The 25,733-nt window shown below is 46.5% G+C and overlaps 1 protein-coding gene across 2 annotated transcripts in view; it reads left to right on the plus strand.

Moving 5' to 3' along the window:
• The first annotated feature begins 719 nt into the window (after positions 1–719).
• TMEM154 (transmembrane protein 154) overlaps positions 720–25,733 on the plus strand; it is a 42,488-nt gene continuing 17,474 nt past the window's right edge. Inside the window, exons 1-3 of one of the 2 annotated variants that reach the window (XM_003482422.5) lie at positions 720–859; positions 20,069–20,329; positions 20,420–20,458. In XM_003482422.5, the coding sequence (XP_003482470.1) occupies positions 772–859; positions 20,069–20,329; positions 20,420–20,458 (388 nt within the window). In that variant the 5' untranslated portion in view covers positions 720–771. Of the gene's footprint in view, positions 860–13,479; positions 13,783–20,068; positions 20,330–20,419; positions 20,459–25,733 lie in introns of those variants that run through there. The other variant, XM_021101510.2, reaches the window with a different exon arrangement.

Raw genomic sequence — 25,733 nt, forward strand, 5'->3', positions numbered from 1 at the left:
AAAAAGAAAGAAATCAAACATAACAAGAGGATTTCTCGCTGGACAAGCAGAACACACACTTCAGACATGGGTTCAGCATTATCCTTTTTCTCCTGAGGGCTTGGACACTGGGGGCACTCAGGGCCTGGGGACCAGGATGTACCTGGCTGCAGAGAGCTGGGTTGGCCATTTCCTGATGGCACAGGTGTCCCTGCTGTCTAGACCTGCGCTGTCTGCGCTATCCAATGCATAGCCGCTAGCCAATGGAGTTACTTAAATTTAAATTAATAAAAAGAAAAGCTAAGCATTCCGTTCAAGCTGGCCCTGTTTCAGGTGCTCAGTAGCCTGTGTGGCTCATGGCTCCTGCCTTGGACAGCACAGAATCAGAACAGTTCCATCCTCTCAGAAAGTTCTGCTCTCCACTCCAGGAAGCCCCTGAGGCTGACTTGGGGGTTGGGTAAAAATCACAAAGCACGCGTGTGGTCCGGGCCCCCCGGTCCCAGATCCTGCATGATATCCGAGCAAGTGGACTCTGCTTCCATGGGGACCGTTTCAACAGATAGAGCCCACGCAGGGCTGGGACGGAAAAGGGCTTGCAAGGCGTGCTGACTGAATCAGTGCTTGAAGAACAACTTCTCTTTTGCAATTCTTGCTGGTCTGACAGGCTCCTGCAGAATTACATCACTTCCTAAAAAACAGGCAAACACCTCTCCTTTAAGTTAGCACCGACCCAAACAAGCAGGAAACAGGAAATGTTCACGTTTCTGCAGGGCTGAAAGTGCGACCAGCATCATGCTGCGGAGCGCGGACCCCCAGGCTCCCGGAGCCGCCCTCGTCGTCGCCCTGGTCATCGCGTCCCTCCCCACCAGCCAGGAGCAGGGTAAGCACCTCTAGGCTTTCCCTGCCAGGCAAGGAAGATAATGAAGGCTTGCTTGGTGCCCCAGGCTACAGAACTCTGCCGGGGAGAGAAATGGTCAGAAAAATCCAATCTTTTCTGTGAAAAAAGTAGAGAAAAGTGGAGCTGTCTTTTGGGGGTATGGGGGGAGGAGGGGCTTGGCTAGGATTACAGCTGGCTAATCCACCTCCAGCTTCCCCAGATCTTTGTTTTCTAAGATGTGTGGGTCCCAGTTATTTACCGGCTTTAATGGGCACATTAAGAAAACGATCAGCTCTTTGGCAGTTCCGGTAAGAGACTGTTTCCATCAGCTGAAACAGGAATAAGGAGTTTACTTTTACTAACGTGGGCTGAGAAGTTAGCTGGTTCTAAAAACTCCTGGAAAAAAACTGGGGTATGGAAATTGACTCCTGGAAAGTAAATTAAAACATCGAAAGTTTAAAAAAAGGAAAAAATGTAAACAGGAAACTATCTGAGGAATTACCAGGCGTCTCCTCTAATTTATAAAGTCTTTCATCTGTTTTTCTTTGATCTTGTTACTTTGGGAGAGATTTTCTTTGCATTGATTGTCACTCATGAAGATTTGTTTTAAGGAGTAAGGTGATTGCAGCGAATCAAAGGCACCAGAAAAGACAAAATATTAAATCTCGTAATTTTGAGTTAAGAGAGGCAATTGATTTTATATGCTGACGGTTGCTACAGCAAGGGCAGTCGTCCTGCACTGCCTCTTACCGTTGGGTGGATTTGCCCTTTGGGTAAATAAACTAGTTGCCTGTGGTTCCTGTCAGTGGACACTGCCTGCTGCTAATGCAGTATTGGACCACAAAGAATGGTCTCAAGCAGTGGTTCTTTAAACAGGATGGGAGAAATCAGATAGTACCTCACAGAGAGGCTGCCCCCTGGAGACTGGCAGTGGCACCCTACCCATCTCCCTTTCTCTGGGTGCTTCTCCCTGTGGTCTCACTAGGCCCCGGAGATGGAAAGTGAGAGGCCAACCATTCCAACTGGAAGGATGTTTGGTTGCAATAGAGGTTCATGTTCCAAGTGAGTTTGGGGATAACATGTTTCTTAATGCACCAAGTTTTGGAGCTGGAAGGGAACTTAAAGACGATGCAGCTCAGGAGCTCCCACTGTGGTGTCACAGGATCCACGGTGTCTTAGGAGCGCTGGGATGCAGGTTCGCTCCCCAGCTCGACACAATGGGTTAAGGATCTGGCATTGCTGCAGCTGTGGCTTAGGTTGCAACTGTGGTTTGGATGTGATCCCCAGCCTCGCCTTTTTTGTGCTGTGAGGCCAAAAACGAGGGGAAAAAAATAATGCAATTCAACCTGTGCTAAGGCTACTGCTATTCTGGGGGTGCAGTGGTGCTGGAGGTGCAGGTGAAGAAACAGATAGAGGAAAGTGGAACCCACCACCAGTCAGCCCTCCTGACCTGGACTCCAGGGTCTCTCCGAATCCGACTAGGAACCATGAGGTTATGAGTTCAATCCCTGACCTTGCTCAGTGGGTTAAGGATCCCGCATTGCCGTGAGCTGTGGTATAGGTCAAAGAGGCAGCTCAGATCTGATGTTGCCGTGGCCGTGGTGTAGGCTGGCAGCTGCAGTTCTGATTCAACCCCTAGCCTGGGAACCTCCATATGCTGCAGGTACGGTCCTAAAAAGAAAAAAAAAGAGAAGAAAATGATAGAGTCACAGTGTCTGCAATTCAGGAGATGCACAAGGACTACAGAAGAGACTCAGTGACGTTCTCTCCCCTGATCAGTGACCCTTCCCCTTCCAGAGCTTCTGTTGCTCCTCATTTACGACCACCCCTTCCCCGGCCTCCCTCCAACCTCTTCTCCACGGCAACTCCTCCTGTCGAGCTCCTCTCCATCCGCAACCCCTCAGTCACTCCGAACAGGTGGAGCCTGTGCCCCAGGCCTCTGTGATACTTGCCACTAGTGATGACAATTTTCTTTTTTTCTCTTGAGTGAACTCCTATATAACATTCAAAGGCCCAGACTGGGTGTGACCTGCTCCTAGGCGTCTCTCTCTCTCTCTCCCTTCCCTGGTGCCCTGCCTGTTACACCCCCACAGAGCTAACCTGCTGTCAACACAGCAAACACCTTGGAAGCAGAACTGGGCCTCTGTCCCTGTCTCCTACCCAGGGAGTGAGCTGTGAGCATCTCCAGGGAGAAGAAAAATTCTTTTTCATCCATCTGCGATTTCCCCAAAACTTGTAAGGGGTCTGCGTAGATGAGGAACTCTGTCACTGTTGTTTTTGCTTTTTAGGGTGGCACCTGCAGCATACAGAATTTCCCAGGCTATGGGTTGAATTGGAGCGACAGCTGCTGGCCTACGCCACAGCTCACAGCAATGCCGGAACCTTAACCCAGTGAGTGAGGCCAGGGATCGAACCTGCGTCCTCATAGATGCTAGTTGGGTTCGTTACTGATGAGCCACGACAGGAACTCCCAGTCATTGTTGATCAACACTAAAATCGTCCTAGAAAGCTGATCACTAAAGCCAATGAGCTCCCGAATGCAGGCTGTGCCAGGATGTCAGGAGGAGCAGAAGTTGAAAGCATTTCGGGGGAATGCAGGGATTTCCGGGATCATCCCACACACCCCTGGGGCCCTGCCTTGATATTCAGTGTCTGAAAATGCACAACTGCCCACTTGCAAGCAGCTGTACCATCAGAGTTCCTTACTTTGAGATTAGTCGAGGGAAAGGCTTTTTTTTTTTATGGCCATGCTCCTGGCATATGGAAGTTCCCAGGCCAGGGACTGAATTCAAGCCACAGCTGCTGCAATGCTGAATCCTTTAACCCACTGCACCAAGCTGGGGATCAAACCCGTACCTCTGCAGTGACTGGAGCTGCTGCAGTCAGATTCTTAACCCACTATGCCTCAGTGAGAACTCCAGGAAAGACTATTTTAAATGAAGGACTGAATATATACTGTAAAATTAAGTAAGGTCTATCCTTTTGAACCAATAGCACTTGAGACTTTAGAGGGTAAGTTATTTTACAGGTGTTACACTTGTATTTATTTCCTTGAATTCTTCAAGAAATATCTAGGAGATGTTTGGTAGAAGAATCCAGTCTACCCAATAGCCTGACTCTCTCCCTTGCAAGCATATTCTAGGATGTGTCTCAAATCAAGCTTTTATTAACCACAAACAGGCAACTTTATCTAATACCTGAGGTTCCCTGCAGCCAGCATCATTACTGCTGAGTCAGTATCTTTTTGCTTTATGTAGATAGAGAGTCTGATGCAGGAGTGCTATCTGAAGTGAAATAATCCACTCAGAAATCACCAGGAGAGAAATGAGAAAATAGCTTTTGTGGGATTTTAACCACAAAAGAATAGCTAAGAATACCCAGCGTTCCTGTTGCACAGCGGAAGCGAATCCGACTAGTATCCATGAGGACTCAGTTCGATCTCTGGCCTCGCTCAGTGGGTTAAGGATCCAACATTGCCGTGAACTGTGGTGTAGGTCGCAGACACGGCTCGGATCCCTCATTGCCGTGGCTGTGGTGTAGGCTGGCAGCTGTAGCTCCGATTGGACCCCTAGCCTGGGAACCTCCATATGCCGCGGGTGTGGCCCTAAGAGACAAAACAAAACAAAACAAAAAAGAAGAGTAAGGACCATATACTTGTTGGATGAACCTTAAAAAGGAGAGAAAGAATGGAAGGAAATACTAGTTGCATAGATGAAGCTGTACTTTCTGATACTGTTCTTATTTCAATGTGTGACTGCCACCTGCTCTTTCCTGGGACTGTCCCAAGTTCAGCTAGTAATGACAATGATGGTGAACATACACAGCGCTCAGCATGTGCCTGTCCTTTTTTTTTTTTTTTTTTTTTTTTTGGCCATGTTCTTGCCATGTGGAGGTTCTCAGCACAGGGACAGAACCAGAGCCACAGCAACGAAAACACCAGATCTTTAACCCACTAGGCCACCAGGGACCTCCTCGCGTATATGCCGGTTCTGAACACTTTACGCATATTGATTCATTTAATTCTCATAACAGACCCCATATAGTGGGTACTATTATTGCTGTTTTACAGATGAGAAAACTGAGGCACAGAGGAGTTAAGTGACTTGCCTAAGGCCACACAGCTAAGTAGTAGATCTCAGTAAGTTTCAGCCTCAGGAGTCCATGCTCTAACAATACACGGTATTTCCCTCTGGGTTTTCAGGGGTTGTCATTCTGCCAGGCTGCGGGTCTAGTTTCAGGTTTGGAAAAGAGTGTCTGTCGTGCCTTCTCAGCTATGGCAGTGCGTCTCATAAACCTGGTTTACCACATAAAGGAACTGTATTTGTTCAGCTGGGTCAGAGACTAGCTGCCAGGCAAAGGGATGGCTGAGTTGAGTGAAACTTTGGCCTCCGGAGGGGAAGGGAAGGGCTCAAAGGTACAGAGTGAGCAACCTGAGACTCTGGGGATTAGCAGAGAAAAAACCAGAAGCAGGAAATACAGACGGTTGAAGTCATCTGCTAATAGGCTTGGGTGTGGGAACCAGGGAGGGAAACACAGCCTCCTGTCCGGCAGAGTCACTGTGGGAGAGCCTGGCTGGGAACTGCCCCAAGCAGCCCTCAGGGGCAAAACAAACAAACAAACAAACAAACAGATAGGGATTCATTAAAGCTTAAAGTTCCTCTGAGTCTAAAAGGCTGACCCAGGAAACCAGAAGAGGGGAGGACCTGGGCTGGGCTGGGCTCAATTCTGCAAAGAAACAATGCAAGCTGCAATTTGCCTACCTGTGCAGAGTTTGCATCACCCTCAGAGATTGACAAAGATATGGAGAAACAGGAACCCTGTACCACCCGTGGGAGGGTAGATTCGTGTAATCACCTAGTCCCTCCTGCGCTGAACTCATCCTCTGGTCTTTTAATTCCAGTTATTATATGTTTTATTTCTAGAAAATCTTTCTATGTTATGTGTATAATATATATATATGTATATATACGTGTGTGTGTGTGTAATATTTTTTTTTAGCACGAGGCCTCTTCTTCTATTTATTTTTTGCCCGAAACCTTGACATGCAGAACCTACTGGGCCAGGGGTCGAACCCAAGCCACAGCAGTAATGCAAGCCACAGTGCTGTATCCTTAACTCAGTAGGCCACCAGGGAACTCCTAGATATATAATACCTTGGTTTTATTTTTTCCTTATGCTATTTCTGTTATTTATTCCTTCTTTTATGTCTTTAAAGAGATTATTACCTATTTGAGAATTTTTTTTTTTGCTTATTTTTTTTTTAAGGACCATACCAATGACATATGGAGGTTCCCAGGATAGAGGTCTAATTGGAGACACAGCCGCTGGCCTACGCCAGAGCCTCAGCAACTCCAGATCCAAGCCTGGTCTGTGACCTACACCACAGCTCACGGCAACGCCGGATCCTTAACCCCCTGAGCAAGGGCAGGGATGGAACCCGCAACCTCATGGTTCCTAGTCAGATTCGTTAACCACTGAGCCACGATGGGAACTCCTATATAGAATATTTTTAAAGGGCTATGTTTTTAAATGGCTATATACAGCTTACATAATAGCCTGCATTTTGACTCTTGGCCCACAAGATAAAAAATACTCACTCTCTGGACCGTAAGAAGAAGTCTGCCAACCCCTGCTCTAGTCATTGTGGGAAAAGAGAAGATAATTCCTAGGGGGCCTCCTGTTGTTGGTTACATTAGTCTCTCTTCCCTTCGGTAGGTGTGCAGGTAAACGTCCATAGTGAAAAGTGAGTTCTTCTCCAGCTCTCCGAGTTCCCGCTGGCTCTCCCTACTCTGTCCTGCCCGTAGCTTCCAGTCTCTTTGGAAGACGGTCCACAGCACATCTTCACGTTCTCACTCCCTTCACTTCTCAACCCCCAGCCGACTGGCTACCGAGTCTAATTGCTCTCACATTGCTCTTTCTGGGTCACCGGTGCCTCCTGATCGCTGAACCCAAAGGACGCATTTCTGTCTCTAGCTTCCATTTTTCTCCGTAATACTTGACATAATTCATCAATTATTGAAATGCTCATCTTCCTTGCATCTTAGGATGCCCTTTTTTCTTGGTTTCCTGTGACCTGTTTGGCCTGGAATCTTCCTCTCCCACCTGCTCTTTCCGTGTTTATCTTTTCTTTTCTCCCTCCTTACATCGCCTCAGGGTTTTGACACCTACTTTCACGGCTTCCATCTCACCCCTTGGCTAATGATTCCCCACATCGCCTCCAGTCGGGTTCATCTGCCCAACTCCGGACCTGCCTTTTCATCATCTCTTCTCCTTGGAGATGTCCTAGGGGGCCTTGGATGCAAACACAGACCTCTTCCCCTGCTCCTGCTGGCTTTGGCCCTTGTTCGAGCTCACCTAGGTGACTGCATTACTTCCTAACTAGCCTCCTTGCTTTGAATCTCCTCTCCACCCAATTTCACACATCCTCTAGAGTGATGGTTATCTAACAAAAATGTGATTCTTTTTCTCCTGTACTTACCCCCTGAGTGGTTTTTCATTGCCTCAGAATAGCTTCCAAACCCCTTGGCATCGTCACCAGTCCCTTATAAGCTTCGCCTGAGCTCCTTTCCTGCTAGACCAGTCCCACCACGTGTCCCACGATGCAAATACTTGAACCTGCCAGGCTCTCTTGGGCCACAGAGTCTTTCTCCAGCTGTGCTTCAGCGGCAGTGCCCTCCCTGCCATCTTTGATGAGATCCTGGGATTCAAGTCAATGGTCTCCTCTCCTGTGACAGTTTCCTGAACCCTCCACCCCGGATACAATGAAAAACGTCCTTTCCCTGTTCTCGTGACACTCCATACACAAGCACCTTATGGCTTCCATTCAACTGTAATGTGATTATTGATTGGTATGTCATTGTCCCAACTTAGCAGTCACTTCCCAGGGAGGCTGGGCCTGGTCTCATTCACTTTCATGTCCCAGAGCCTAGAATAGGGCCTGGTACATAATAGACACACAACTCACTGACTGAATGAATGAATGACAAGGAATTCATCCTAAAGCCCAACTGACTTGTATTGTGACAAAATTAGAATTTTCTGAGTATGGTGCTGAATCCATGCTGATGTCTGGATAAATAAGATTTTTCATTGATTCAGTTTTATTTTGTGCTAAAATGCAAACCCTCCCAACTCCTTTTGTGCATGAATAGCTCACTTCTGGCTCCTCAAAGCAAACAGGCAATAGCTCTTGCTTCCCTTCCTGTAGAGAATACTCCATGGCTGCACCTATGAGGAGTTCCGAGCAAGCCTTCTATCCCATCTTCCTCTCTGAATATGGAGGGAAGTTCAGCCCCCCAAAATATGCATTGAACAGCATGACAATTTGCAGAAATGTCAGACAGTTTACAAACATTTTGGGGGGTTCCATCGTGTCTCAGTGGTAACGAACATGACTAGTATCCATGAGGACTCAGATTTGATCCCTGGCCTCGCTCAGTGGGTTAAGGATCTGGTGTTGCTATGAGCTGTGGTATAGGTCACAGACACGGCTTAGATCTGGCATTGCTGTGGCTGTGGTGTAGGCCGGCGGCTGCAGCTCCGATTGGACCCCTAGCCTGGGAACCTCCATATGCCCTGGGTGCGGCCTTAAAAAGCAAAAATAATAATGATAATAATAATAAATAAAAAATTGGGGGAAGTACTTTTGGAAAGAAAAAGGAATAGAAGTTTCATAGACTCGAGATTTCAAGCCAGTAAGAGCTGATTTTAAAATTGAAATAAAATTTATGCAACATAAAATGAATGGAAAAATCAGCCTCGGGAGCTGAGGGCAGTGCAAACGGACTTCCTGAGAAATCCCAGGAGGTGGTTGGAAAGGAGAGCTCTCTTCACTGAGGCTCTGGTCTCTTTGCCTGAAAACAAAACCAATCAGTCTGTTTGTTATTGAATTTTTCTAGGTTTCTTTGTTTTCTATGACTTAAAACCATCTTTATTATTTCCTACTTCCCCACCACATTGTGGTTTTCAGAAATAGGAGCCCAGTGGGGAGTACGGTCTGCTGATGTTATTTTTTTGTCCCCTCAAACAGCCTACTAACTTAAAAATCTGCTACTTTTTTTTAAACTTATGTTGATTTATTTGCTTATGATTAAGGAGACCAGATTTAGCAAACAATATAGAGCACTCAGTTAAATGTCAATTCTGGGTAAACAAAAAAAAATTTTTGGCCCCGCCCATGGCATGTGGATGTTCCTGGTTCAGGGATCAAACCCACCCTGCAGCAACCCAGAGATCAAACCTGCTCCACTGCTGCCGTGACAATGAAGGGTCCTAAACCTGCTGCACCACCAGAGACCTCCAAAAATATTTTTAGTAAGTATAGGACATACAAAGAAAAACCAAAAACCTTGGTAATTAAGTAGTATAAAACAGTAATCCAAGAGGGGAATCAACTTTAGACAATCTAATAATGTAATTTGTCACTTTAAAAAGTAAATGAGAGGAGTTCCCTGGTGGCCTGGGGGGTTAAGGACCCAGTGTTGTTATTGCTGTGGCTCCGGCCACTGCTGTGATGCAGGTTCGATACCTGGCCTGGGAACTTCTGCATGCCATGGGTTTTCCCAAAAAAAAAAAAAAAAAAAAAAAAAATTAAAAGTAAATGAGAGGGAGTTTATCCAGTGGTAATAACTCTGATTAGGATCCATGAGGATGAAGGTTCGATCCCTGGCCTCACTCAGTGGGTTAAGGATCTGGCATTGCCGTGAGCTGTGGTGTAGCTCGCAGACGCAGCTCGGATCCCAAGTTGCTGTGGCTGTGGTGTAGGCTGGCAGCTACAGCTCTGATTTGACCCCAAGCCTGGGAACTTCCATATGCTGCAGATGCGGCCCTAAAAAGACCAAAAAAAAAAAAAAAAAAAAAAAAAAAAGTAAAAGAGAAAAAAAAAATCATAGGATTATATTAACAGAAAAGAGATTGACAAAAGAGTGAGACTAGCCCATCAGTAGCACAAGGATCGATGCTGAAATTCTGAGGACTGGAGGCCTGTCGGACTGCTCAAGATGGAAGGGCAGGATTGACTCTCTTGGGAGGTAAAGTAGGATCAGAAGCCAGGCCAGCCTTAGCAACCTGCGTAGGGGCTTTGCCAACCCTAGAAAAATCCCCCCAGATGCCACTTGAAAGAGCTTGGGGTCTTGCTTCCTTTCTGAGCTTCCTGTAAGAAAACACACTGTCACCCTCTGCTGCCTCGCGGGCTGGCACGGGGAACTCCAGGTTATGCCCATAGTTCCTGGGGAAGGCACGCTGGCCACTGAGCTTGTCACCCCATCTCCCTTCCCTGCCTCCCTGATCTCTGTGTACCTCCACCACTTAGGTTTTGGTTTATCTCTGTTCTGCAGTGGCTCCTGGCGGCGCTGGGCTTGTGCTGACCTGAGCCAGGGGCCAGGCCAGCAAGGAGGCCTGGGTGACCCACACCCCAGCCCACCTCACTTATCCACCCAGAGCGAGGCTGACACGGTGGGCAGGGGGGCAGGGCATGGCGAGGAACGTGTGTTTTCACCTTACTCTTTTCCATTGTCATTTTGAAATTGGCTACTCAAAAGAGAGGCAGAAACATAATAAAAAACAGTTATTATGATTACTCACCTGAATACTTTCTGAATCACTTAATAATATTTTCTTCATTTTAAAGTACTTCTCTATCATCCCATTGATGGTAGAAAGAAAGCTTGCATGTTAAAAGTGTAAATATGGACTTCTCATTGTGCCTTAGCGGGTTAAGAACCTGACATAATGTCCGTGCTGATGGGGGTTTGATCCCTGGCCTCGCTCAATGGGTTAAGGATCCTTATTATTTTTTTTTGAGGGGGGGGGTCGTTTTAGGGCCGCACTCGTGTCATATGGAGGTTCCCAGGCTAGGGGTCAATTCAGAGCCACAGTAACTCAAGATCTGAGCTGTCTTCAACCTGCACCACAGCTCACGGCAACACTGGATCTTTCACCCACTGAGCAAGGCCAGGGATCGAACCCGCATCCTTATGGACGCTAGTCGGGTTTGTTAACCACTGAGTCATGATGGAATTCAATGTGGGTTGAAAATGTGGCTCAGATCCAGTGTTGCTGTGGCTGTGGCATAGGCTAGCAGCTGCAGCTTCAATTCAATTCCTACCCCAGGAACTTTCATATGCTACAAGTGCAGCTGTAAAAAGAGAAAAACAAAGCATATATATATGTATTCTGTGCCATAAAAATATATACATTTCTTTAAACTGCCTGATACTGGAGTTCCCGTTGTGGCTCAGGGGTTAAGGAATCCGATTAGGAACCATGGGTTTGCAGGTTCGATCCCTGGCCTTGCTCAGTGGGTTAAGGATCCGGTGTTGCCGTGAGCTGTGGTGTAGGTTGCAGACGAAGCTCAGATCCCGCATTGCTGTGGCTGTGGCGTAGGCCGGTGGCTCCAGCTCCGATTCGACTCCTAGCCTGGGAACCTCTATATGCTGTGGGAGCGGCCCAAGAAATGGCAAAAAGACAAAAAAAATAAAATTAAAATAAAAATAAACTGCCCAATACTGACAGGCCAGAATAGGATTCTAGAGAATGAGAAGGTACTCAGATGGTCAAAAATGCAGCTTCTCTGGGTTAACTTCAAGCCAGAGACAGCCTTAGTGTCTGGGCATGTCTGATTCAATACAATTTAGCTTTCTCTAAAAAACAAATAAACAAACAAAAACAAATTAAAAGTGTAAAATGAAAAAGGCATCCAGGTCTTGAGGGCCCCCATCCTGGGGATTGTTTTAACCTGAGAGTCTGTTGCAGCTGCAGGCGCATTTCTCAAGGGAATGTGGTAAAATGCAACCCAGCTCCCTAGGTGGTTTCCCAGAGCAGACCTTACTTAGTTCCCATTTGTTTAATTTTGCTTTTATTATGACGATTATATATTTTTTGCCATAGGAGACAGATCTAAAAATATATTGCTATGGTTTATGTCAAACAGTATTCTACCTCTGTTCTTGAGTTTTATGGTTTCACGTTTATGGAATTTTAGGTTTCAGGAGTTTTACCCTTTCAGTTCTTACATTTACATCTTTAAACCATTTTGAATTTATTTTTGTATATGATGGGAGAGAGTGCTTTTTTTTTTTTTTTAGGGCCATATCTGTAGCATCTGGAGCTTCCCAGGCTAGGGGTAGAATCAGAGCTACAGCTGCCGGCCTACACCACAGCCACAGCAACACGGGATCCCAGCCGAGTCTGCAACTTATCTGTAGCTCACAGTAATGCCACATTCCCAGACCACTGAGCCAGGCCAGGGATCGAACCCGTGTCCTCATGGTGCCTAGTTGGGTTCATTATCCCTGACCCACAAGGGAACTCTGGGTGAGAGTTTTCTATTTTCATTCTTTTGCATGTAGCTGTTCAGTTTTCCCAGCACTGCTTATTGAAGAGACTATCTTTTCTCCATTGTAAATTCTTGCCTCCTTTGCTGTAGGTTAGTTGCATGGGTTTATTTCTAAGCTCTCTGATCTGTTTCCTTGCTCTACATGTCTGTTTTTGTGCCACCATACTGTTTAGATGTAGCTTAGTAGTATAGTCTGAAGTCTGTGAGGGTGATACCTCCAGCTTTGTTTTTTTTGTTTGTTTGTTTGTTTTGTATTTTGAGGGCCACACCCATGACATATGGAGGTTGCCAGGCTAGGGGTTGAATCAGAGCTGTAACCACTGGCCTACACCACAGCCACAGCAATGCCAGATCCGAGCCGAGTCTGAGACCTACACCACAGCTCATGGCAATGCTGGATCCTTAACCCACTGAGCAAGGCCATGGATTGAACCTATGTCATCATGGATACTAGTCAGATTCATTTCTGCTGAGCCACAATGGGAACTCCCAGCTTTGTTCTTTTTTCTCAAGATTGCTTTGGCAATTTGGGGTCTTTTGTGGATTGTAGGATCATTTGTTCTAATTCTGTGAGTAGTGTCATGGGTATTTTGATTGTGATTGCATTAATCCTGGTAGTATGTCCATTTTAACAATATTAATTCTTCCAACCCAAGAGCACATTATATATTTCTATTTCTTTGTATCAATTTCCTTTATCAATGTTTTATTATTTTCAGAGTATAGATCTTTTACCTCCTTGTTAAGTTTATTGCTAGATATTTTATTTTTTTTTTGATGCAATTTTAAACAAGATTTTTTTTTTAACTGACTCTTTCTTTCTTTCTTTCTTTTTATGGTCACATCTGCGGCATACGGAAGTTCCTGGGCTAGGAGTTAAATTGGAGCTGCAGCTGCAGGCCACAGCCACAGCCACAACAATGCCAGATCCAAGCCACATTTGTGACCTAAGGTGCAGCTTGTGGCAATGCCAGATCCTTAACCCACTGAGTGAGGTCAGAGATCAAACCCGCACCCTTATAGACACTATATTGGGTTCCTAACTGGCCAAGCCACAACAGGAACTCCCTACTTTCTCTAATAGTCCATTATTAGTGTATAGAAACACAACAGATTTCAACATGTTAATCTTGAATCCTGCAACTTTGCTGAACTCATTTGTTAGTTGTAACAGCTTTAAAAAGACGATAGGTTTTTCTCTATAAAATATCATGTCACCTGCAAATAGTGACAGCTTTACTCTTGCTTTCTGATTTCAATGCCAGCATATACTTATTGATTTTTGCAGGGCTCTCCAGTCATCTTTAAAGCTGGGAAGGACAGTCTTCATGAATGGCGGCAAATTAAATCAATTGAATTCTAATTTAATTCTGTGACTTTCAACCAAGCATTCATACAGGACTCATTTAGAGAACTTTAAAAACATACCATTGCCTAGCCCACAGACTAGGCTGTCCTCAAGTAACTGATGTGGGTGGAGCCTAAAAACTGCCAGGTGATGTTGGTTGCAGTAAATGCTGTGGACAAGAGGAGTGACTGATAATTAAACACAACTACATGAGACTGGGCCACTCAGACCATGGTTCTCAAGGTATGGCCTCAGACCAGAAGCATCAGCATTTTACTTATTAATTTATTGGTTGATTGATTATTTTTTTATTTTTTATTTTTTTTAGGCACATGGAGGTTCCCAGGCTAGGGGTTCAATCAGAGCTGCAGCTGCCGGCCTACACCACAGCCACAGCAATGCAGGATCCGAGCCGCGTCTTCCACCTACACCACAGCTCACAGCAATGCTGGATCTTTAACCCACTGAGCAAGGCCAGGGATGCTAGTTAGATTCATTTTCATTGAGCCACAAAGGGAACTCTAACATCAGCATTTTAAAGGATTAGGAGTTGCCACAGCTTCAGTGTGGGTCTCACCTGAGGCTTGGATCTGATCCGTGGCCCAGGAATGCCACAGGGTAGCAAAAACAAAACAAAACAAAAACAAACAAAAAACCCAGACCTGCTAAATCAGAAGCTCTGGCAGCAGTGCCCAGCCATATGTGACAAGCCCTTTTGGTGTTTATGGAGCATAAACACTAACCGACTGCTGGTTCTGACCTCCAGGCCACTGGACCAGCAGTGACATTGCTGGAGATGTGGATTGTAAGCTCCAGGATGATCTCTCTTATTCAGACTTATTTGAATAATTGTGAATGAGTGTCACAGGTCTCTCTCAATATACCCTCATCAGAGGCTTTCAGGGGGTCAAGGCTTCAGTGATGATTTTTAAACGATTGTGCTCTTGTGATGGAGTGGGCGGCTGCTTGGAGCTGGGTTCCAGATTCCTGACCTGATTCTCCTCCAGTTGGCCAAGGAGGAGCATGGAGAACCAGGGGTGATTGGGGAGGGCCAGCTGTGAGCAGGGGCTGGAGCCCTGGTTATCAACCTTGACTGCACCCTGAAGTCTGTAAAAGATACTGAGGCCTGAGTTCACCCCAGGTATTGGATGCAATGGTTTGGGGTGGGGGGTGGCCTGGGCAGTGAGAGGGCTAAAATGTCCCCAGGTGACTTTAATGTGTGGCCAAGACTGAGAAGCACTGGTTTGGTTTGGCTGGATCTCATCCTGCTAACATGAATCTGGCTCTTTGCTGTAGACAGAGGTACAGGGGAAGTAGAAGGCGGACAGGCTTCTTGGGCTTTTTTTTTTTTTTAATTCTATGATTTTTATTTTTTCCATTATAGTTGATTTACTGTTCTGTCAGTTTCTACTGTACAACCAAGTGACCCAGTCATACAGATATATACATTCTTTTTCTCACATTATCCTCCATCATGTTCCATCACAAGTGACTAGATATAGTTCCCTGTGCTCTACAGCAGGATCTAATTGCTTATCCACTCCAAATGCAAAATTTGCACCTAGGGCTTGGTTTCTTGAGCATCCTGCAATCCACATTCAATCCAGTTATTCCACCAACCAGGATCCCATTTGAATACCTGATGCCTGCCATGTTTTCTTTCATTTCAACTCCTGAATTATAAGATGGTTTCAACAATCTGTGCATGGAGTCGACGCAACAGGGAAAGAATATGGCACCTGATTGAGGTCCACCATGCTTGACCATATCCTGAGTTTAACAACATTCTCTCATCATGTTTTATTTTACGTTGTCATCTCAGGGTGGCCATCTTTCAACTGATAGAGAATGCTTTTTTTTTTTTTTTTTTTTTTTTTACTTTAAAAACTAGAGTTTGGTGGCACATTTGTTCCACTTTCAAAAAAGAGAAGTTGGCTAGTTTTCTTCACCCGGAAGCAGGGTCACTTTCGCTTGGGCACAAGGCTTAGAGAGGTGACAAAAGGGTGGGGTGTCAGCCGGCTGCTCAACTCTAGGTTCACCTGAAGCATTTCCCCCCTTTTCCTATTTATGAAGATCTCTCCAGGGTCTTCGCCAGATGTGCGAAATCCGCGTCCCAGCTGTGTTGGATATGGAGCTGGTCGATAAGCGTTAGGAAGAGACGATACACTGTGCAGTTCATTATCTGGTAATTTTAGGGCTTTAGGATTAAAAGTACTGAAGCTTAATGTCATCATTCACGTGACCACTCCCGTTATCTCCTAGGGATGCTCCATTATCTGAGCAAAGAGAGCTGTTGAGAGGGAGAACCCTGGGGGGAGTTTGCACTGGGGTCACTTGGGGGAACAGCCACAGGGCCATTGGAAGGGAGGAGAGGTCCTGCCAGACCCACCCTGGAGCCTCTACACCCATCGCAGGCCGGGTTCAAAGACACGTCCCCACCCCTTACACAGCCCTTCTGCTTTCAGGGGATGGTCTTCGTCCTTTCTTCTGCTTCTCCTCCTCTGCGCTTTGCTGGCTGCTGCCTCTCTTGCTTCTTCCTTGCACTTGCTGCTCTTCATCTTTATTTCTGCAGCTTCTTCAGCTTTACCCTCGCTCCCGCCCCCAGGCCACACCCTACTTCCTCTGAAATATGTCCACATTTAGATAAGAGGACACAACAACAAAATGAAGAAGTTACACCGGGCAGATGAGTCTCCTGGGGAACAGAAAACAGATCAGTCTAGAGATGGGGAAACAGTGGGCAGAGGAGAGAGAGATGGCCACCGGGCCTGAGGGTGGCCCCTGGTGGAACACACTGCATTCTCACAGCTGGAATGGACTTTGCTCTTCAGATGGACACTATGGGGTGGGCAGGGCCGATGGTCCCCTTTGGGGGGGCTCTAGGAAAGAGAGAGTTGGAGGAAAGAGGGGCTCTTCCCAGGCCCCATGGCTCGAAAGGGCAGCATGTGGTCTCCAGGCCTGCTCTTGGCAACCTGAGCCCAGTCTCCCTCCCATGATGCCAGGAGCTATCCACTTGGTCCGAGCTCAGCCCTGCACACTCTGCAGGCCACAGGCTCCAGAACCACATCCTGAAGGCGTATGGGTGCATCCAAGGCAGTGGTGGACCCCTGAGTTTACATAACATTGTGCTCTTACCCAAGAAGCATGCAGTGGCACCTACAGGAAATCACCATTGACTCTTATGGGCTGGGCCTGGGGCGGCAGCAGACAGGAGGCACTGGTTTAGGAGCTGCTGTCTGTCAGCCCACAAGCCACAGGAGGACCCGCTGTCACGCTCCAAGGACATTCCCCTGAGACACCCTCCTCCTCCACTCCTGCCCCTGCTCCTGTGGCCTCCGGCTCCTCTCTGGCTTCCACCTTGGTTTCCTGGCTCAAACTTTTGGGCTGATCCCCAAGGTTTTTAGCCTCCCCCCACACCATTCTCATCACAAATTCCCTGCATACCCAGTCCTTCCCTGACTTAGTTTCTGCCAGTTCTCACTGAGCAGGGACTGGGCTGAAGTTGTCTCAGATGGGGTGTGAGGCCAGAGCCCCCAAAACTAGTTCGGTGCTGCAGCCAACAGCTGCAGAATGAGCCTGCACATGAGCAAACCCACAGGTGTGTGCAGGCGATTGTGGCAGCATCACGGGAAATACTATGAAATCACCCGAATCCCCATCAAGAGGAATGGGTTGTGATACAAATAATGGGAGGAAAAGACACTGATCTGTAAGGACATGGAATAATCTTCAAGTTTCAATTTTAAGAGAAAAAGGCAAGAGTCAGGACAGTATGTAAACTTTGCTATCATTTGTGTTAAAAAATGAAACAAGAAATGATACTTACATTTGCATATGCATAGAGTTCTCTGGAAGGCCCCTGAAAAAGTGGTCCCCTCTGGGGAGGGGAAACTAACTGGCTTGGGGGAAGGGTATACTCTGAGCTTAGCACCTTGTGTATAGCATCTGTTCAAAAAGTCTGATGAGCGGTTCCCGCTGTGGCACAGCAGGTTAGGGATCTGGCGTTGTATCTGTGGCAGCTCAGGTTCAATCCCCAGCCCGGCCTGGTGGGTTGGGGATCAGCGTTGCTGCAACTGTGGCGTAGGGCACAGTTGCAGCTCAGATTCAATTCCTGTCCCTAGAACTTCTATATGCTTCCTGTGGCCCCCTCCAAAAAAAGTCTGATTAAAAACAAGATAAACGCTTTAGAATCAATAGAGATGTGGAAACAGATGGAAACTTGGGGATCACTCTTTAGCTGTACATATTAGAACCTGAACACTGATGTATCTTTATCCTGCTTTCGGTATATACATGTGAGGAACACCACGTACTTTTTTTTTCCTCCTAGGGCCGCACCCACGGTATATGGAGGTTCAAGGCTAGGGGTCTAATCGGAGCTGTAGCCACCGGCCTACACCACAGCCACGGCAACATGGGATCTGAGCCATGTCTTCGATCTACACCACAGCTCATGGCAACACCAGATCTTTAACCCACTGAGTGAGGCCAGGGATCAAACCCGCAACCTCATGGTTCCTAGTCGGATTCGTTTCTGTTGTGCCGTGATGGGAACTCCCTTTCATTTTTTTTTACACCAGGTACTTAGACTCTGCAGTTTATCATTGATTCTGATGGTCTAGGGTGGCATTGAGCAACGTGATTATCAAATGGATTCCCTGGTCCTCGGGAAAACTGAGGAGTTTATATAATTATAAAATTAGACTGTGACCAAACAAGTATCTTTAGAAATATTGTCATGCAGTCCTGTGGAGACCTAAGGGCTGAACTGGCCTTGTCCTGGCTGGTCAGTCACTCCCTGGGTGATGGCTTAATGTGCAGTGCAGATCGTGGCTTCAAGCAGGTGACATCACCGTTTGTAGAGCCCCTTTCGCCTTGGACAGAATTTTCACATAAATTATCTCACTGGATAAGCTTTCTGTAGCCTTAGCTTATATACTGTTTTTCTCAATGGGTGCCATCTCAACAGTAGGCAACATTGAACTGTGATCACTACAGGACCGAATGAGGAAAGATTTTTCTTTCTTTCTTTTTTTCTTTTTCTTTTTGCATTTTACTGCTGCACCCACGGCACGTGGACGTTCCCAGGCTCAGGGTTAAAGTGGATCTACAGCTACCGGCTTATACCACAGCCACAGCAATGTGGGATCCCAGCTGTGTCTGCAACCTACACCACAATGCCGGATCCTTTATCCACTGAGCGAGGCCAGGGATTGAACCCGCATCCTCATGGATACTAGTGGGTTTGTTTCCGCTGAGCCACAGTGGGAACTCCTAGGAAAGATTCTGCAAATACTCATCTAGCCACCAGTCCTTTCCTGTCCTATGAAGAGCCCACGGGGTGGTTTTCCAACGCAATCTGAAGTCCCAACAGAATAAACCTGCTTACAGCTAAATTAATGGGGAAAGTGATAAAGATTCATGTTATTCAATAAGTTTAAATACTGGGATAGTTTCCTTAGTTTCTAAGGGAACTTCCCCCTTGAGAATTTTATTTTATGGAAAAAACACACCTTGTATTTTTGAATCCAGGAGAGTTTCTGTGTGGTCACTTCAGAGGCAGACTTAGTTCTTTGCAGAACTGAGACCTGACACTGATGTCTGATCAGTCACCCAATTTTAAAGAATTCTTTCCCATTGGTGGGTAACCTTTTATTAGAAGTTATGGCCAGGTGAGAGTTCCCTGGTAGGGCAGTGGATTCAGGATCCAGTGTTGTTACTGCAGCAACTTGGGTCACTGCTGTGGTGTGGTTTCAATCCCTAGCCCAGGGAACTTCTGCATGCCTTGGGCACAGCCAAAAATAAATAAATAAAATTAAAATATTTTTTTAAAATTAGGGTACAGTGCATTCGTTTTACCTAAAAAATGTTGTATGGAAAATACTTAATTCTCAGGAAATAGAAATTTAGGTTTATACAGAAATGTTATTAAAATATCCTTTAGGAGTTCCCAATGTGGCACAGTGGAAACGAATCCAACTAGTATCCATGAGGATGCAGGTTTGATCCCTGGCTATGCTCATTGGGTCGGGGATCCAGCTTTGCTGTGAGCTGTGGTGTAGTTCCCAGACATGACTCAGATCCGGTGTTGCTGTGGCTGTGGCTGTGGCGTAGGCTGGCAGCTGCAGCTCAAATTTGACCCCTAGCCTGGGAACCTCCATATGTCGTGGGTGCGGCTCTAAAAAGCAAAAAATATATATATCCTTTAGAATACCCTGGAATATCACTCTTGACACAACAAAGCCTCTCAGTGCCCTTTTCTGAATGGCATCTGAAGCATTTGGTCTGGGCCAAACTGCCTGCACTTGTGGGACACTTATCTCTGGGCTCTGATTTCATGTTCAATACACTCCCAGCTTGAGCTCCTTTTAGGTTGGGTCAATACTCTGTGCCACACTGACTGGAAGAGACCAGATCCAGTGGCTCAAGTTTAGCACTGGATGCATGTCGGACACACTTCCAATTGCTAAAAACCTAACAGACTAGCTTTGTCTCCACGACCATCTCACTATTGTGTGTGTTCCCACAGATGATATGGAGCAACCAGAACACTCAGCAGAAATACCCCTAGAAGTGGAAAGCCAGGATGAAGGGACTGTGACGCCAAGCGCATTTGCTGCAGTGACCACAGAAACATTACCTGCCAATATATCATTTCCCCTTATTGAGGAGGATGGAGCCCAGGCAGAGTTTATGCTAATGGTATTGGTCCCATCGATTTTATTGGCCCTCCTTCTTTTGTCCGTGGTATTCCTTGTCATACACCGCAAAAGGAAAAGGAATAAACGAGGTAAATCTTTTGCCTAGACCCATTTCCAGATAGTGGTTTCACGTGTTAATGCACAATTGATAAATCACATTACTTTTTGCTTCTACACAGAGCCCTCTAGCCAAGGATCTCACAGTGCTTTGCAGACAAGTGAGTACATTAACACCTGCCTGGAGTCTGGGACGGGGTGGGGGGAGGAACTGAGAGGTTTTTTAAGTTAAGCAACTACATGAAATAATATGAAGAATGACTTATTTCAATGAAGTCTTCCAGAGTTTGAAGGTGCCATATTCCTTTCTTTGTGTTAAAAAAAAAAAAAAAAAAGAGAGAGAGAGAGAGAGAGGAGTTCCTATATGGCACAGTGGGTTAAGAACCTGACTGCAGAGGATCAGGTCCCTGCAGAGGTGAGGGTTCAATCCCTGGCCCAGCACAGTGGGTTAAAGGATTGCAGCTGTGGTTCAGATTCAATCCCTGGCCCAGGAACTTCGTAGACCACAGGTGCGGCCATAAAATAAAATAAAAAAATTTCTTTTAAAAGAATGTTTTCAGCTTAAATTGAAATTTAAAATACACAGTTGCCACATCTGGACCTAATCTAGATGAGGGCTCAATGTAACATTTCCTAATTGTTGGAGGAAACAGTAAGGCTGGGGAAGCAGTGGGACAGATTGGAGTCAGGGGTGGGAAGGCGGGAGTCCTTGGGGTCATGGCCACGAGAAGGAGTCTTCCATCTGTGCTTTGTCACAGGTACTGTTCTCCCATTCTGCCGCATCCCAGTTTGATCTTGAAAAGCCCTGGGTAAAGCATTGTTTATTCTCATGAAAGTTATGCTAACTTTTAAAATGACATTCCTGATGGACTAAAGATGACTATTATCAATGTAAAACGAATTTGATAGAAAATTCCCTGGTGAGGAAGACTCTCTTCCAATTCCAGGACTATCAGATACTAGGTTTCAGAATTGTTCTAGAGCCAAAGCAGACTTGACATCTTTTGGTGTGTGCTAGGAACAATGACTCCAATTAGATTTTCAAGTTGAAGCCTTTTTTTATACCTTCCCCAAATCACTCAGGGGTGATAAGAAACATATTTATATGTGCATACAAAATGCAGTCTGTGTCCTTCACAGCCAGAAACAGGGCACCTCCGGCTTGGAGATCAGAAAATCCCGGGCCTGTGGGCCCCTCACTGTCCTTGCTTCTAAGCTCTCCTGCAGCTGTAAACAGTCGTTTTCCATTATGCCAGCAGGTAGGGCAAATGTGCGCTGGGAAAAGAGGCAGTGACGTGCATCGCCTTTCCTGGCGGGGGCTGGTGTAATAGATTCCAAGAAAGTAGGAAACCACATGTTTCTCCACTGTTTGCAATTTCACGGTGACCTAATGACAGCGGTCACGTGGAAGCTCCTTTGTAAGCTTGAGCAAAAAGCAAAAGCAGAGCTGCCTGACTTCTTTAAAAAATGTTTTTATTTTATTTTTTTGCTTTTTAGGGCTGCAACTGCAGCATATGGAAATTCCCAGGTTAGGGGTCCAACTGGAGCCACAGTTACAGCACCTCAGGGTCCGAGCCAAGTCTGCGACCTACACCACAGCTCACTGCAACGCTGGATCCTTAACCCCTGAGGGAGGCCAGCGATTGAACCTGTGTCCTCATGGATACTAGTCAGATTCTTTTCCACTGCGCCACAATCGGAACTCTGTTTGTTTTTGTTTTTAAGTAGGGAAAGTAAGAATTTCCTGCCCAAACCACAGCCTATAGTTGGTCTTCCCTAATGGAGTTATGAGGGTTGGAGGCGGGAGGGGGGGAGGTTGGGGTTGACTAGTCATATGGTTATGGTCTGAGGCTCCAAATCCAGAAAGGGATTCTTCATTGAACTTTATTTCAAGCATCTCAAAATTCAAAAGCCATTCATAAGCGAGAACTGGCCTCATCCCCAGACACGGCTGGTGTAGTATTTGCTGTTCCCTTTCCATGCTATGCTTATTTCTTTTGCCTGGAATTACCTTCTTGGTTGCTTGGTAAGCTGCCACCCTGTTCTTCCATGCCCAGTTCTAATAATTTTATGAAGACTTGAGTAATCACACCCCATGCCAAATTTTACTCACTGCCTCTTGACTGTGCTCAAACTGATTGTTTAGTTACACTGGCACAAGTTGGTGACTTCCCTTTTTCTTTTCTCTTTCTTTTTAGGGGTGCACCTGTGGCATGTGGAAGTTCCCAGGCTAGGGGTTGAATCGGAGCTGCAACTGCCGGCCTACACCACAGCCACAGCAACACCAGATCCAAGTGGCGTCTGCGACCTACACCACAGCTCACGGCAACGCCGGATCCTTAACCCACTGAACGAGGCCAGGGATTGAACCCACATCCTCATGGATTCTAGTGGTATTTGTTATGGCTGAGCCATGGTGGGAACTCCATGACTTCCCTTTTTTTTACTTCCTTTTCTTACGAGGTTATGTTCTCTTTAAGGACCATGAGAACCATGAACTTGGCTTATTTCTCTTATCTAATTGCATGGCAGAAAGGTTGTGAGGAAAGACTCTGGTATGCTCTGCCTAGTTGGCTTTTGCCTTTCCTAACTTTGTGATCTATGGCTCCTCATCTGTAAAATGGGCAAATTCAGTACCTACCTTATAGAGTTGTTATGACAAGTGGATTCATCAATGTTAAGCACTTAGAGAAAACAGTACCCAGTATATTTTCTGTGTTAGCCAATTATTATTATCCTTTTGTTGTTGTTATCCTGCCCTGGGCATTTGGAAGTTCCTGGGCCAGGGATTGAACCTGCACCACAGCAATAATAATGCCGGATCCTTAACAGTCAGGCCACCAGGGAACTCCTTATCCTTTTATCTCACAGAGTGCCTAACCCAACACCTACATTAGCTGCTCAATACACGTTTGTCAAAGGAATGAGCTGATGAGGGAATTTTAGAACTTTTTAAACAGAGTACTAATTCAGTAAAAATCACCTCACCCATTTCCCTTAATACAGATTAGCACATTGCTTTTAACTTAAATATGCCTCACTTTAAGAAAACACAAATGGAAAACTTAGCATTTCAAAGCCATTGCTAATCACCAAAGCACTTGGTAAAGAAATCTTTCTGCGAATATTTTCTGTTGCTAGCCACTCCTTTGATACAGATACAGATGCTTAACTGATTAACACACGAATCTCTCTTCAGACAAATTGACAACTAAAAGGTTGACAACCACTGTCCTTTGAGGTTTGCTCACTCATATTTAACATGATAAAGCAAGTCAATAGAAAGAGAATATTTAAAGAGTTCCCATCCTGGCTCAGTGGTAATGAACCTGAGCAGTGGCCAAGAGGAGAAGGGTTCCATCCCTGGCCTCGCTCAGTGGGTTAAGGATCCGGCAATGCTGTGAGCTGTGGTGTAGGTCACTGATGTGACTTGGATCCCATGTTGCTGTGGCTGTGGTGTAGGCCGGCAGCTGCAGCTCCGATTGGACCCCTAGCCTGAGAACTTCCATATGCCGCCTGTGTGGCCCTAAAAAGCAAGAGAGAGAGAGAGTATTTAAATAAACGGAATTTGATTTAAATATTTTTCCCAGGAAAATAAAACTGTCATACTGGGTCAGGCCAGCATCTTTCTTGGAAAGTTCCCAGAGGAGTGTCTTGTGGCAGGGCCTGGATATTATCGATCAGGAATATTCTTCCACACCAGGAAATGTCTTTAAATTCGACAACTGGGGAGCACTTGGCCCACATGTGTAGAAAGAACACTTCACCTGCTTGGAAATTCACATTTTCCTTTAGGCCTGTCCATTCCACATCCAGGAAAAAGGAAGGCTGTAGAGTGACTTGAACTCTGTCATTCTCCCCAGGCTTGGAGGCTCACATCTGCAGTTATTCTTTAACAGGTATCAGGTGTCTGGATGGGCTGCAGGGGAAACAGCTGGCAGGGAAGCATCCCTTTAAACAGGCTGTGTCTCCAGGACACCTGGCTGGGCTGTGTCTCCACTCTGGCTCACTCTTTGGCAGAGAAACCTGATAAGCCAGCAGGTCTCCTGCTGGGCTCCCGCCCCATCCCCTGCCGCGCAGTTCCACCATCTGTAGCACGGAGGAGGGGAGCCTGGAGGGGGGGCCTCATCAGGCTAAGTGGGTGTAACTTGGGAACTGAGGAGGAGCAGGACAGGAACTGGCAGGGCTGGGGGAGGGAAGAGGGCGTCAAGGGCAGGCGGAGGGTTGTGTGAGAGTTGCCTCTGCCTCCTGGTGCAGAGCGAGGAGGTGGCTATTAATGAAGAGACAAGGCAGGTGGAGTGGAGCGGGCAGGGCGGGATCGAAGAGGACAAGTAATTGGTCTCGCTCCGGGTTTAGTGCTGCGCGGCGTTGCGCTCTCCCAGATGTTGTCCGGTTGCCATGGCGGCGGGGCAGGGGTAAGGGCGGTGGAGCAGGGGAGCCGAGGCCGCAGGAGGCTTTTTGCTCTGTGTGAATACTGATTACAAGAGCTTCACATGTGGAGCACTTGTGTAATGGGCTTTTAAACTTCTCCATCCTCTGCATGCAGGGCTAGCTTTTGCTCCCCGGGAAGCCTGACAGCACCCAGATTAGCAAGATAAATCCACCGTGGGGCTGTGGGGCCATTTGTTTAGTGAGAATTTAGGAAGGGGTTATTAAACAGGGAAAGAAGGAGAGGAGAAGGCTGGAATGACAAAACAGGATTTCTATGGGTCACCTGTAAGGGAGGTTTGGTTGTATAGGGGCTTTATTTAGAGTAAAATCCCTTAAGGAAATAGCCGGTCAGTTTTTAGATGAAAAATGAATGTCTGTAAGTAAAGGAAGGTAAACACTCTCCCCTTTCCCCAATCTGGGTGCCCTGAGGAGTCAGGTATCTGCAGGAAGCTTCAGCTTCAGGGGTGGAGTGGGGCTTGAGGAGGTAACCCACAGCCACTGGAAGGGAAGCAGTGATGGCATGAAATTGGCAGCAGTGCCCAGCCTTCCTGGATGAGCAGTGCCGTTAAAGCATGCCAAGCCACAGGAAATTACAGCGGCTCTGGGCTGCCAGGAACTCTATTCCAGGTGCCTGCTGGTTGTGTTCCCTCGCTGGGGACCTGCCTTTCTGCCCTTCAGACAAAGGAGGCTTCTGATGGCCAAGGATCAGGTCAATCTGACCATTCAGTGGATCCCTGCAAAGTGTTTGTTGCTATGTGGTTTCCACATCCTAAAATGTGCAGTGGGGCCGTGGTGTCCACTCATAGGCCATCACTGCCTCGTTTCTCTGGGTGCCTTGGTTTCCCTGCCAAACAAAACAGAGCTTGAGCTAGGGCCCTGAGCTCTGATCCTTGCCACATGTTCATCTGGGGTCTGCTCAGCTTTGGAGTCATTCTGCAAAACTGTTACCTGACTCATCTCAATTAACAGCAACAAAAAGCAGGCTTGTTGGAAGTTTCTGTATTC

The sequence above is a fragment of the Sus scrofa genome, chromosome 8 (assembly GCF_054392235.1).
Source record: "Sus scrofa isolate SSC_HxYL_T2T_F1_AM1 chromosome 8, Sscrofa_HxYL_maternal_Yorkshire_Landrace_v2.0, whole genome shotgun sequence".
In the NCBI taxonomy this organism is placed as follows: domain Eukaryota; kingdom Metazoa; phylum Chordata; class Mammalia; order Artiodactyla; family Suidae; genus Sus; species Sus scrofa.